At 40.7% G+C, this 13,783-nt stretch overlaps 3 protein-coding genes across 3 annotated transcripts in view; all 3 read left to right on the forward strand.

Moving 5' to 3' along the window:
- The window catches only part of prpf19 (pre-mRNA processing factor 19), a 7,458-nt gene extending 5,363 nt beyond the window's left edge, over window positions 1-2,095 (forward strand). The window contains 2 exon segments of the mRNA XM_020624453.1: window positions 571-676; window positions 798-2,095. Coding sequence (XP_020480109.1) covers window positions 571-676; window positions 798-895 — 204 coding nt within the window. The 3' untranslated portion in view covers window positions 896-2,095.
- Window positions 2,096-2,794: 699 nt separating this feature from the next.
- Window positions 2,795-10,291, forward strand: tcirg1b (T cell immune regulator 1, ATPase H+ transporting V0 subunit a3b). The gene is made up of 21 exons (XM_020624459.1): window positions 2,795-2,904; window positions 3,724-3,846; window positions 4,168-4,246; window positions 4,352-4,500; window positions 4,623-4,718; window positions 4,810-4,871; window positions 4,951-5,077; window positions 5,215-5,297; window positions 5,400-5,493; window positions 5,669-5,881; window positions 5,967-6,117; window positions 6,842-6,981; window positions 7,078-7,235; window positions 7,320-7,410; window positions 7,499-7,617; window positions 7,771-7,984; window positions 8,531-8,638; window positions 8,714-8,800; window positions 8,893-9,013; window positions 9,189-9,360; window positions 9,527-10,291. The coding sequence occupies exons 2-21, from the start codon at window positions 3,730-3,732 to the stop codon at window positions 9,618-9,620; spliced, it is 2,475 nt and encodes an 824-aa protein (XP_020480115.1). The 5' UTR covers window positions 2,795-2,904; window positions 3,724-3,729; the 3' UTR covers window positions 9,621-10,291.
- Window positions 10,292-11,023: 732 nt separating this feature from the next.
- Window positions 11,024-12,786, forward strand: mrpl18 (mitochondrial ribosomal protein L18). The gene is made up of 4 exons (XM_020624441.1): window positions 11,024-11,268; window positions 11,509-11,683; window positions 12,208-12,442; window positions 12,569-12,786. The coding sequence occupies exons 1-4, from the start codon at window positions 11,196-11,198 to the stop codon at window positions 12,644-12,646; spliced, it is 561 nt and encodes a 186-aa protein (XP_020480097.1). The 5' UTR covers window positions 11,024-11,195; the 3' UTR covers window positions 12,647-12,786.
- The last annotated feature ends 997 nt before the right edge of the window (window positions 12,787-13,783 follow it).

Consider the following 13,783-nt stretch of genomic DNA (forward strand, 5'->3'; position numbering starts at 1 on the left):
CTGTGATGTCAGATTCCTCTTCAACTCCTCTACATACTGTAGCTTCTGGTCTGCATTCACGTTTTTCAGCGTGTCCTGATGTTTTGTCTCGTAGTGCCATCTTAGGTTATATTCCTTAATTACAGCCACATTAGCTCCACAAATAAGACACACAGGTTTACCGGCAATGTCAGTAAACATATACTCAGCCTCCCACCGGTTTTGAAAGGCTCTGTTTTCAGAACCAACTTTTCTCTTGGCCATTGTTAGGGGCTAGCTTTGACTTGAAATTAGGGTTGTATACATCAACAGATGCTTGATTGATCTGACGTAATTGATGCGGGAATGATCGCAGGTAGCCTATCGTTCGGTAAGGCAGCTGTTGCACTGCATTATGGGATTTGTAGTTTGCCATCGGCGCTTCATATCGCCGGGCCATTAAAAAAAAAGATGTATAAAATTATCTCGCAGGCTGCATGTGGCCCGCGGGCCTTGAGTTTGACACGTGACTTAACTTGATTTGATCTTTTCTCCTTGACTGTCATTTCTCTGTGCATCTAAATATGTTTTGTGTGTGTGTTTCACTTTCAGGTGAAGTCCCTCGTGTTCGATCAGAGTGGCACCTACCTGGCTGTAGGAGGGTCTGACATCCGCGTATACATTTGCAAGCAGTGGTCTGAGGTCCTCAACTTCACAGGTCTGGGAGAAAAATGCTACTCTTTGCAAATATTAATCTAGCATGACATGTAATTTGCTGTGAGGATGTAGCTCATGTTAGACCTTGTTTTTTTGTTTTTTTTTTTCCTTTCTGTTTGCAGACCATACAGGATTGGTGACTGGAGTGGCCTTTGGAGAGAATGCTCAGTTCCTAACCTCTGCAGGAATGGACAGAAGTCTCAAATTTTACAGTTTGTAAAAGAGGAAATAATTCAGGATGGTGAGAGGTGGACAACAAAGTATCTCTATGTCCTGGACACAGACTTAGCATAGACTGATAATATTTAGAAAAAAGAAAAAAAAAATCTAACTGCTAACTTTTGCATCTTTAGTGTGTTAGTTCTCATGCCCAGGAAAGTGATTGCCTGAAATTATCTATTTGAAACCACAGCAGCATGGCTGGAATAACAACAATGAAGTTTAAATAATACAACAGCCAGTGTAATGTTCCTGTTTGATTTGCCAGCAATTATAATTTTACTGTAGTATTTTTTTTTTCTGTTTCGGGGAAGGAACGGGGGTCTAAAATTGCTTGTAATACAACTCCAAAGTGTTGCAGTACACAGTGTAGTAAACTGTCCACATACAGTGGAGAACTATGTGGTGATGACATACAATTGACCATGTGCTTTGCTTCTTAATGTAGATCAGTGTCCTTATATTATCTTTAGGGTAAGATGAAAATACATTTGTAGTGATTACAGTACAGTTAAGATGATGATGAGCAGGTGTGAGATTCATGTTCCTCTGGCAAATTCAGTCTTGCTGAACTTCCCCTCATTTTCATTTGCTGTTTCATTTGTTCCAAGCTTTTTTTTGTCACTGTACATTTCTCATTTCTATTTTATCTGTTTTATCTCTGCCCTTTTACATAAAATAAAATATCTTTTGTATTGCTGTACAAGAGTTTGTCAGATTAAGACTGATGGCACAGTTGGCTCCTCTGAAGGAAATGAAAAATAAATGTTCCTTGGTTTTCTGACATTTCCACAAATAACAAGATACTCAGTAAGGGCATATTAGCCTATAGCTAGTAGAACTACCCTTTATTAATTATCTACTGATCAATTTGTTAATCATTGTGGACAAAATTCTAAATTGTCTAAAGTCAATTTTTTCAGTGGAGAAAGAGTAGAATTTATTAGTCCACAATATTATTCAACTTTTTGGTTGGGAAAATCATTGCAGCACATTTCATCACTGAATAATTTTTCCTTCAGAACTACAACATAATGAGTCCCTGGGGGGCTGTTTATTCCCCAGGGACTTTCCCTATGAAGAGGATGTTTTGTTGCCAAGGTCATGTCAGTCTAGGAAATGCATTTTGGTGATAATGACCCCATGTTTTATATGCATCTGGCAGTGCTGCGCTGTAACTAAATACTTTTTCTCAAGAACTGTACACATGTAAGAACCTTGTGGTTTATTTGAGTTCTTCATTTCATACAGCTTTATTCTACTCCACAGTATACAGTACAGGCCATAACGATTATACCATTCATAAGTCTCTTAATTGTTATAAACATGGTAAACACTTTTGATCCAGTTTCTCAAATGTGAGCGGTTTTGCCTTTTAATTGTAATGGTTTTAATAATTTTGAATGAATAAAAATATTCAGTTGTTGCAGTCCTATGCAAAATTAAAAGTTATAAATCATCTTAACCAAATACAGCAGTCATGTGGTGTCTACACATTAATGCATGAATAATAACCTTCTGTTACATTTCCCAGACTTTTCCTACTGGAGTATTTTTCATACATGGATATTGGACGGACAGGGGTCGGGGGCCTTTACCCTGTGTGTACCTAGGGGCCTATTCTCTTATAAACCCTACGTGTTTCTATAGTGTCCTATTAATTTCCTAATTTTTAAACCATGGCAGCCTCCGCCATGAAAACATTAATGTAAGTAGAGCTCAGCAGGCGCTGTTTGCACGTTATTCTCATGGATTCATGGTAGTTCTCCCTTGACTCAAACCCCAAAAAAGCTCATTTCCGCCATATAAATAACCAAAATCTCAACTCCACGTGGCCCCATGGGACATGAGCGTCAACCGTCACGTGAGTCTGCAGTTACGTGACTCAAACGGGAAGTTGGCGACGGGAGAGCTTCTCATAAACATGTTTGGTTTGTTCCGCATAGACACAGGGCTGACCGGTCTGAAGGAGAGCGGCTCGGACTCCACTGGAATCTAGGTGGCAGACAGGTGAGATGCCCGTTATTTAGCTTCATACTGCTACTGTCCTGACTTAAATCAACCCGCCGTGTTTTAAACGGGTTTCCCTTACGCACATTCATCAAGATTTAGTGTTATGTTCACGCTGCATCTCTGTGTGATGCGGATGTTTTAGCCTTGATTCATCGGCGAGGAAAAACGAAAGTGATCCAGTTGTTTATAGCAACTCAGTAATGTTGGCTCCTGCTTCCCTGTGTTTATTAGATAGCACCTTGTATTTACAGGTTTCATTAACATGCTGCCTTTTAAATCAAATCAAATTTAATTTAATTTATTTATACAGCACTTTAAAACAACATCCAGCTGACCAAAGTACTTTACATGGCAAAATAAAATCACAATAAATGACTAAAATAAAGTAAATAAGATCAGTGCAAATCAAAATAAAACAGCACAATAACAGACACACATAACATAGGTTCAATAAATTAAAATTAAATTAAAAGTAGTAGTTTTAGCCAGATGGATGTAGTGTGTGTGTGTGTGTGTGTGTGTGTACTAATGTATTTGACATGCCTGTGCAAGAATGTGCATTCCACCTGATTAGGAGAACTTGCTGGTTCCCTTTTCTTCAGTTTCCAGTAATAAGCAGCTACATTGTCACTGGGAGACTTTTATTGACCTAACTGAAACTAGATGCTCTTTGGAAACTTTCTTTGTTACTGTTTACTACCTCTTTCCTTTTGTCTATCCCAGTAATATCTCTCATTTCACCATAAACTGCTCTACTCTTGCTGCAGGTTTTAGATAAAAATATTCATTTAGACTTCTTTTCTTGGTGGTTTGCAGGCAATTATGGGCTCCATATTTCGCAGTGAGGAGGTGTGCCTGGTGCAGCTCTTCCTTCAGTCCGGCTCTGCCTATAACTGTGTCAGTGAGCTGGGAGAGCTGGGCCTGGTTGAGTTCAGAGATGTGAGTCACTTAAAATCTTAGTTCATGGTCTTGTAGTGAAAAGCTCAAAGTCCAACTTTGATTCTTACAACAGTCCAGAGCTCAGTTATTGATCTATTTTCAGCTGAATGTGATTGCCTAGATCTATTATTTGGTACTAGGAGATGCCCTGTAAAGTCACTTATGTGTCTGTAGCGTTTCTAAATTTGACCTCAGATGAGATGGACTGAAGGTTGTTTTGACTCACTGTGAAACAGCAAGATTTTCCTTGTGCTATTGTGATTTCATGAAGATGAGTAATCCTGCTGCCCTTGTCCTCCCCCCTGTGCTCTGACCTTTCAGTTAAATCCCAATGTGAATGCCTTTCAGAGGAAGTTTGTCAATGAGGTCAGACGATGTGAAGAACTTGAGAAAACCTTCAGTAAGTCATATTAACTCTTTCACTTATATTTTTCTTTTTTTTTAATGTATTTTTTTGTTAAGATTCTCCTCTGGCCCTTTCTGATCTTCTTTATCTTCCCTTCAGCCTTCCTGGAGCAGGAGATCAATCGCTCCCTGTCTCCACCCTTGCGAGGTCCCCTCCCCCCTCCGTGCCCGACACCTTTGGCCCCTCAGCCCCGTGAACTCATCACTATAGAGGAGGAAAGTGAGAGGTTGGCCAGAGAGCTCAAAGAGGTGAACACTTAAGACAAGGCTGTGCTCAGCCTCTGTTGTCTCATTAGTGCACAGTCAAAAGAGGTTGAACCTACTGGTTTGACATATGTATTTCTTTTCTATTTGCATGTGTGTCTCACTAGGTGTCCAGGAATAGGGACAGCCTCCGGGCTCAACTGACCCAGCTCTGTCAGTACAGAGGAGTCCTGAACAGAACGCACGCTCTCACAGCCTCACAGGTGGTTAAAAATTCACTTCTGCAACAATTCCTGCATCTTTATTTTTACTGTGCTGTAGTAAGGAAACTGAAACTACAACATGTTCTCACAGGCACCACTAGCTGCACTGGAAAGCCAAGGCCTGTTTGAAAACCGTCAAGATGTCCGCCTCAGGTACATCTCATTTGCCGAAATGTGTTTTGTGCTTTTATATACATGTAACACATTTTCCACTCTGTGCCCTCTTTATCAGTTTTGTGGCAGGAGTGGTCCATCCTTGGAAAGTTCCCTCATTTGAGCGGTTGCTGTGGCGGGCATGTCGGGGTTATATTATTGTGGATTTTAGAGAAATGGAGGATCGACTCGAACATCCGGACACGGTGAGAGCTGGGTGATGGAGAGGCTGAGGGATGGGTGTGGAAGCTATTTCTCTTACAGGGGATAGTCTCTGATTTGTTACATTTGAGGACATATTCATGGGCGTTTTATCGACTGTTTGCTCTGTCTTCATTTGCAGGGAGAAATGGTGCAATGGACAGTGTTCCTCATTTCCTTTTGGGGAGATCAGATTGGCCAGAAAGTCAAGAAGATATGTGATTGGTGAGTAAATCTGTGCAGCGGTCCGATGTGTTTTCTTTTTTTTTTTTTAAGTTGTGATTTCCACACTTCAGTTTCTGTTGCACCTGTTTCCCCACCCCACAGCTTCCGCACACAGACATTTGCATACCCTGAGAGCACTGCTGAAAGGGAGGAGATTCTTCAAGGACTTCAAGGCAGAATTGAAGATATCAAATCAGTAAGTGTAGTTCCCCCTTTGTAAAAGCAAAGTGACAAGGCTATTTGTTACTATGTTGATAGAATTTCTAGCATTGAGCCTCTTTTTTTTTAATGTCTCACAATTGAAAATCCTATAGCGGTAGCTCTTGTTAGATCACACATCTCTTCTCTCACTTCCCTGTTTTGTATGACAGGTGTTGTCACAGACTGAGGCCTTCCTGCAGCAGCTGCTGATGCGGGCAGTGGCCGTCCTGCCTCAGTGGAAGGTGCGGGTTCAGAAGTGCAAAGCGGTCCAGATGGTTCTGAATCTTTGCAGCCCCTCTGTCACTGACAAATGCCTGATTGCTGAGGCCTGGTGTCCTGTTGCCAAGCTGCCTGATCTGCAGAATGCTCTGAGAGAGGGCGGGGTAAGATGGAGATAAACACACAGGTCTAGACAAGGAGCATTCACATAAATACGTACATTGCCTAATTTTTCTTCTGCATCCTTAGAGGAAGAGTGGCAGTAGCGTTGATTCTTTCTACAACCGCTTGCCTTCCTCCACATCTCCACCTACTCTGTTTCCCCTCAACACTTTCACCACGGGTTTCCAGAACATTGTTGATGCCTATGGAGTGGCCAGCTACCGTGAAGTTAATCCAGGTATGTCAGGGCACTGATGGAAAAACTTTCCCCATTAATGTTGTGAAATTAAAAAGGACCTGTCATATTTGAAAAACCGAGTTGGGCCTGAATATCTGACTATTCGAATATTCGTTCTTTGGGTAGGTAATCAATTTTTTTCGAGGACTCCTTCCTGCCATGGCTGCTGCTGTTGCACAGCAGTACCAGTGACACCTGTGGTCTTGTCAGCAAAGCTCCATGTCCAAATCGTTCAAGTAGTAGCTTCTGCTGATTGTCGCTGTTTCTGGTTAAAATGACAACCAGCAGGGTCATATCAGCTGCCACTAACCAACATTAACTCTGATTTAAATCGATGACAGGACAAAATGGAAGTAGCTGTTAGTTTTGTGACCTCGCTGCAGCTGGCGGGCAAACACACAGCACACTGTCGGTAGTTAGTCAAAGATTGTTTATGTCAAAGCGGTGTCGTTCTGTAACACCACTGAATAATCAGTGTTTATCTGTAGTTTGAACAACTCCAACAGAGTGAGATGTCTTCAGAGGTAAAACCATCAGTTGAGCTCACATCAGTGAAGCAAATGTAGCACATTCTGTGTACACGCGGATGTTTATGGAGATCTGTTGCCAGTTATTACCACAGAATATCTGGAGCCCAAAATTTGCCATTCAGGATCACCCTAGTTCAAAGTAGAAGGCAGAGAACTCTCAGCCTCACATGTCTGTTCTTTCATTGCCTCTGCAGCGGTGTACACCATTATTACGTTCCCCTTCCTGTTTGCTGTCATGTTCGGGGATGTGGGTCATGGTTTGCTAATGACCCTGGCTGCTCTCTGGATGATCCTTGAGGAGAAAGATCCAAAACTTAAGAACAACACCAATGAGGTAATTCAGAAGATTTTTGCAAAATAAAACAAAGCTGAAATCTCTCTTTGACCTTGCATATTCATTGTTGAAATAAATATCATCTGTGTGGCTCAGATCTGGAAGATGATGTTTGGAGGAAGATATCTAATTCTGCTGATGGGGCTGTTTTCTATCTACACGGGGGCCATTTACAACGAGTGCTTCAGCAGAGGCCTCAGTACCTTCAGCTCGGCGTGGCATGTCCACCCTATGTTTGAGAAAAACCTATGGAAGTGAGAACAAGCAAGCTTCACAGTGATTCATAGCTTCTTTTTTTCTTCATTTTATGGTCCACCTTATTTGTATCATCTCTGCAGTTCGTCAGTCCTGGCAAGGAACCAGTATTTGTCCATGGATCCAGTTGTGCCTGGAGTTTTCACCAGCCCCTATCCATTTGGGATTGACCCGGTACAACCATCACACATGTTGCCCTTTCCTTTCACGGCTCTTTGTCACTTGATTCATACCAACTCTCTCTTGTTCATGCTCTCATCAGGTTTGGGGTCTGGCCAACAACAAGCTGACTTTCCTCAACTCGTACAAGATGAAGATGTCCGTCATCATCGGTATCATTCACATGACTTTTGGAGTCTGCTTGTCATACTTCAACTACAGGTAAGGAATCAGAAGTTTACTTTTGTGGTGTGTGTGTGTGTGTGTGTGTGTGTGTGGTGTGTTGCACCTCCATTGTGAATTCTTCTTATACAACTTGTTTTGCTTGCTTCCCTGTCTCTGCTTCACCTCTGTTGTTTTTGGTGTTTTCTCCAGGCACTTTGGCCAGATGAGCAGTGTGTTCTTTGTGCTGATCCCAGAGCTGTTCTTCATGGTGTGTCTGTTTGGCTACCTGGTGTTTATGGTGGTCTTCAAGTGGATTGCTTACACCCCCGCCCAGTCCAAAATTGCTCCCAGTATACTTATCCACTTCATAGACATGTTCCTCTTCACAGAAAACCCTGACAACCCTCCACTTTATAAAGGACAGGTGTGTGGTGTGCTCATTGCCCTAAAAAGAATCTTATCACCTTATCTGCATACTTTACATAACTGCCAGACATTTTATATCATGCCATAATTTTGATATCGATGAATGCTTTTTTTTCACTACCTTCCAGGAAGCCACTGCTTTTATTTTACTTTGCTAGTACAATATGAAAATCACCTTAAAGATGCCAGAAACCTGCTTGAGACATGGAACCCAGCTTTGTTTTCTTATATCAAGGTTAATTAACTGTTGCTTGGTGCTAAGTTTGAAATTGAGCATCCAAGATATAACAGGAGCTGCCAGCAACTGCTGTTTATGCATATTTTATCTTTTTCAGTTTATTTTCTGAACCAGTTTCTGCAAGCTCATTTTCATAGTGCAATAATGTACGTAGAAACCAGTGAACTAGAAATTAAAATAATTTGAACCCTACAAATACTGTGCCATGCTGTGGGAAATGGTTTGCAGAAGTTTATTTTTAGTAAATGGACAACAACTTGCAAAAATATGCATAACATCTGGCTTCCCTTCACTCTTCACATGTAGACGGTGGTGCAGAAGATCCTAGTGGCGCTGGCTCTGTGTTCTGTCCCAGTCCTCCTGCTAGGGAAGCCCATATATAAATACATCACATTCAAGAAAAGACGTGAAGCAGTGAGTCTGCGTCTGGACTGAACTTTAACTCTTTATTTCTACAGTGATCTGACATACCTTTAATTCTTTGATTAGGAGGAAGACAGACGTCCGCTGGTGGCTGGTGACAGCTCTGTCAACGCTCAACAAGGGGAGGTGGAGGGAGGTGCTACACAGGAGGAGGTAAGAAAAAAGCCAGAGTTAATTTAATTCATAAAACAGCTTAAAGCAGTTTCAGAGACATATTCTTGTGTTTGTCGTCTAACCGTATGCAGGAATTTGATGCTGCAGATGTGTTCATGCATCAGGCCATCCACACCATAGAGTACTGCTTGGGCTGCATCTCCAACACCGCCTCTTACCTCCGACTCTGGGCTCTTAGTTTGGCACATGCACGTTAGTATCACACAGACTGACACAGTCTGGGTCTTCATACTCACATGATGTGCACACGCAGACAGACTTCCTCTCTGAAACCACACACACTCGTTTTTCAGCCAGTTAGTCATACACATGATTGTTTTTATTCCAGCCACATGTGGGTTTCTGACGGTGAGTTATGTCTCCACAGAGCTGTCAGAGGTTTTGTGGGTAATGGTGATGCGTCTTGCCCTGAAGTGGCAGGGCTACCTGGGATCTGTAGTCCTTGTGGTGATTTTTGCTTTCTTTGCTGTGTTGACTGTCTCCATCCTACTCATTATGGAGGGTCTCTCAGCGTTCCTGCATGCACTCCGTCTGCACTGGTAAGGATGAGAGGACATGGATTAAAACGATCCAAGACATACCTGGTTGTTTCATTAATACATTTTAAAATGTTTTAACTGGTGATGGTTGAAAGAAGCAAGCATTTTGACTATGTGTTATACTTTGTTTGCTGTTGCATGTTGACTTTGCTTCTGTCTATTGCAGGGTGGAGTTTCAGAACAAGTTCTACAGTGGAACAGGATACAGGCTGAGCCCTTTCTCTTTCTCATCTCTGATCAGTGCATCAGCTGCTACATGATTGGCCAAGTCTTTTTTTAAATTCCTAATAATGCCAAACGGTTACTTTAACTTAATGTGTATTATTGACTACTTGGACTGCACCACTAATCACTCTGTATTAACAATAGTATTCCATTGCCTGTAGGCTATGACTTTTAAATGACTTGCACAGTGATCATAATGGTATAGACTATTATTTTTGCATTGTTAAAATGAAAATGAGTCCCTGTATAATGATTTACACTATATGTTTGTATCCCCTTGCTGCGTTAATCACGTGTTTCTAATTACTCTTTGAGAAGGTCAAGAAATAGTAATAATTTACTTTTCACTGTATAAATAATTTTTATGGGCATCAGCTATGAAAAGGGAAAGCACATCAAATAACATAAGGGAATAGATGACTGTTGAATTGGTTTATTGTACCTTTAATAAGCCAGTGCTGTGGAACTCTTCAAATGGTACCTGGGAATTATCTGAATGACTTTTAGTAGCCAAAGATACTTTCCACTCATTCTGTTGTCTTCCATTTACAACATATGACAAGGTATTTATTGGCGGTAAAAGTATTTTAATGTGCCTTACTGGGACTATGTGCTTGTTTTTACCAGCAGTTTATGGAACATGTCCTACCATTCATTATCATGTCACTAGTTTGACAAACACTCTGACTTTAACTGTGTTTGGCTTTTACACTGTAAAATTGATCAGAGTTAAACTGAAATAAAAAATTTTTAAAAATCTTATTTTGGACAATCATTCACTGAACACGCTCCTTCACCTGATTGGGTAGGCACACTATTTATTGTGTCATATTTGAAAAGTTGCAGTTGAAGTATTCAAAACCATTATTCCAGTGTAAGGATAAGAGGTATACCACAATGTAAAGGCAAGGCAGTTTTATTTAAATAGTGCAATGTTACAGGTAAACTGAGTGTGCATTTTGAAGGTGCAATCAGCAGTGGACAATATTTCAAGTACAATACTATATACTGCATTCAAAATTCCATGGTATGGTAAAATATACTGCAATTATCAAAAGTACTAATTCATTAATATGTGAGCTGCATTAATTCTATAACTGGTCTAGATGGTACTATTTTAAACTGCTCTATACACTCTTGCGATATGCACTATATTATATTTTTAAGATGTTACTCTGTAGCTGTCTGCAGTGAAGTAAAAAGTAAAAGATTTTCCACTACATGATGTGGGCTACATGTAAGAATGAATGAAGACATAAAACGATAATACTCAAGTAGCTAAAAGTACGTAAAAATTGTACTTCGGTATAGCCCTTGGTTAACGTACATAATTACTTTCCACCACTGGAGGTTTCTCTAGGACAAATTGACCGCAAATCTTTTTATTCTGGTAGAAGACACGTAAACGGAATCGTTCCCATTTGTTTCTGTCAGTGCAGTTTTTGAGACGGCACCGGATGTTGTCTGAATGTCAAAGATGGCGTTCCACATGACACGGTGAATTCTTATTAAAAATCAACGTAAAAGGCTATACGTTCATATCTTTAAGGACATAAGGCTTTACCTCGGTGATAGTAGTCTTACTGGACGTGAACCTAGCTGAGGAGCAGATGGCTTTGAGTGAATTAAGTCGTAGTATACGGATGTTACGATGTCGTCTGATTGTGTCTACAAACCAGACAAGTAAGTTATGTAGCTAAAGTTTGTTTTTTTTTCTTTCAGCTGTTTATGCAGTTTTGTTTCATATTCTTTGAACAGTGTGGCTTCTAGATACGTATATACTGGTGTTTCGTTTATTTGGAGCAATTTGGCATTCATGTCATTTAAACGTTATTTAGCTGGTTAGCTAACGTTAAGCATGAACTTTGTGGGGTTACCAGGAACTGGGCAGCTTTTGTTTTATGAATCTTATCTGTCGCCCAGCTCGGTGTCTGAGTCAGGCGGCCTCTCAGCCGGAGCCGGAGCCCAGCGCAAATGAAGCCGAAGCCGTGAACCCGACCTTTGTGAACAGAAACCCCCGGAACCTGGAGCAGATGGCTCTGGCTGTGAAGGACCGGGGCTGGAAAACGACCTGGCCCCACCGGCAGTTCTACCACAGGTCTGTGTGTAACGAAACTGTGTCCTCTCACGGACGTATTCTGTCTACCAGTCTGTTAAAGTTTTTATTCAACTGCAAATATAAACGACGAACGTGCTCATATTTATAACATTCAAAAGAATCCTTTTCTATAAGTGATGTAATACAAAATAAAATCATATTACTTACAGATAATGATCTGCCTGCATTAGTACAAATAACATGTGGACTTCTGTTTGCCTTGCTCTGCCTCAGTGCGTGTTGTTGTGCATGTTTTGCCTGTGTGGTTTGTTTTTACATCCCTTCCCACTGTATGACATCGGTAGGATTAGACAAAAGTGTGATTTTCATGGTATATTGACATTGTATTGTGGTGACATAGTGTTATACAGAATTCTTGTTGCCAGATGATTCAAAGTAAACCTTAATTAAAAATTAGCAAAATATTATGGTTTTTGTTTTATATTTGAAGTATTTTGTTCATTGTAGTTGCTGAAAGTATGTTGTTTCTCCCATTTTACCATGTTTGTCTCTTGTCTTTGCAGGTTGATGTTTTCCCGTACCCAGAATCATGTGACAGCTGCAGTGTTCTCCAGCACCTCTCCTGTCCCGGTGCTTTCCTGTTCAACCAAAGAGTGGGCCATAAAGAAGGAACTGCCTTCTACAAACTGTGTGGCAGCATGTCAGGCTGTGGGGGAGGTGCTGGCACATCGATGCAAGCAGGCTGGTATCACCAGGATGGTGTACAGGGCGATTCCCTGGACGTATCGCTCTGATGCTGTGAGTACACAGCATGAATTGATGTTTGGGATAGGATTTGCATTCCTTTTTATTTATTTATTTTTTTCTTTCCATACGTTGTCACCTGCTTCATGTTTGTCTCTTCCTGACTTTTCATTTTCACAGGTTCAGTCTTTCAGGGCAGCAATGAAAGAAGGGGGAATCATCCTCAGTGAACCCAGAAGGAAATACGTTGGCACCTGAATTTAAGTGTCATCACGTTTGTTTTGTAAAAATATCCTCTTGTAACCTTACTATACCTGCACTGTTGTGAATTACAGCTGTACTGATTTTAAGATGATCAGCACTACGGTGAATTACAATTATAAAGAGACTCAAGGTAAGGTTGCTTGTTCGTCTCCATCTGTTGTGGATAAAACGTTTCTGAACTTAAGCATGTTTCATCTAGTGTATCATTTAGTGAAGAAACAAAACAATTGGTCTGAAGATAATGATTTATTTTTCTCTCATGGTGCTTGTTGTAAACAAGAGTGAGGTGCAAACCGTGGCGAGCTTGACAACAAAGCAGAGATATGGGCAAGGTTTTAAAAGAGAATCAATTTGATCATAGTACAGCATGACATTGGCTCAGGCAGTGGGAACAGTGTGTGGGCGCGGGGATGATAAAGTAGTGCACATTTTCCTTTTTAACTGAGCACGCAGGTTAAGTGACAAGCCTTAGCTTGTGTTCACTGGGTAGAAAGTAATACCAGCATGAAATAAGAGTATTCCACATCAGCAGCTAGCGATTATAAATCTGAGAACTGTATGTTGAATAATTTACCTTAGTCCATATAAATACATGGAAAAACCCTGAACAGTTCGCTTTCACAGGTCGGTATATAAACACAACCTGCACCCAGTTCATCAGCAATTGTGTCGATACCTTTATATATACATTCTGCATACATGCAAAACCTTGGAAAGTCACATTTATACTGCAATCAAACCAAATGAGAAACAGTACAAGATACAATATACAGCCATCACCTCTAAGCAAAAATGTTAAAATACCAGTCAGAGTCCAACTTAATTCTCAGATTGAAGGCACTCATTCAGCCCTGGTGTTTAAATAGAATAAAATTAAAATGGGGACGCTGGTTCTTAACATACTAACATGATAAAGTGTCACCATTAAATATACTGTATATTCAGTGGCAAACTGGAATACATTGTTTGGCAAATAGGCTTGTGCCATAAAACTGGCTCTGACTTGGTTCATAAAGCACAACTTGTATAGAATAAAATCTTCCCATCGGTGACCAGTGTCTTGTGACAAAGACTTATGATGAGACAGAACATGAAAACCATTTAAAACTGTCTTACCTTGGACTGGCAGCA

This window comes from Monopterus albus, unplaced genomic scaffold, assembly GCF_001952655.1.
Source record: "Monopterus albus unplaced genomic scaffold, M_albus_1.0 scaffold327.1, whole genome shotgun sequence".
Lineage (NCBI taxonomy): Eukaryota > Metazoa > Chordata > Actinopteri > Synbranchiformes > Synbranchidae > Monopterus > Monopterus albus.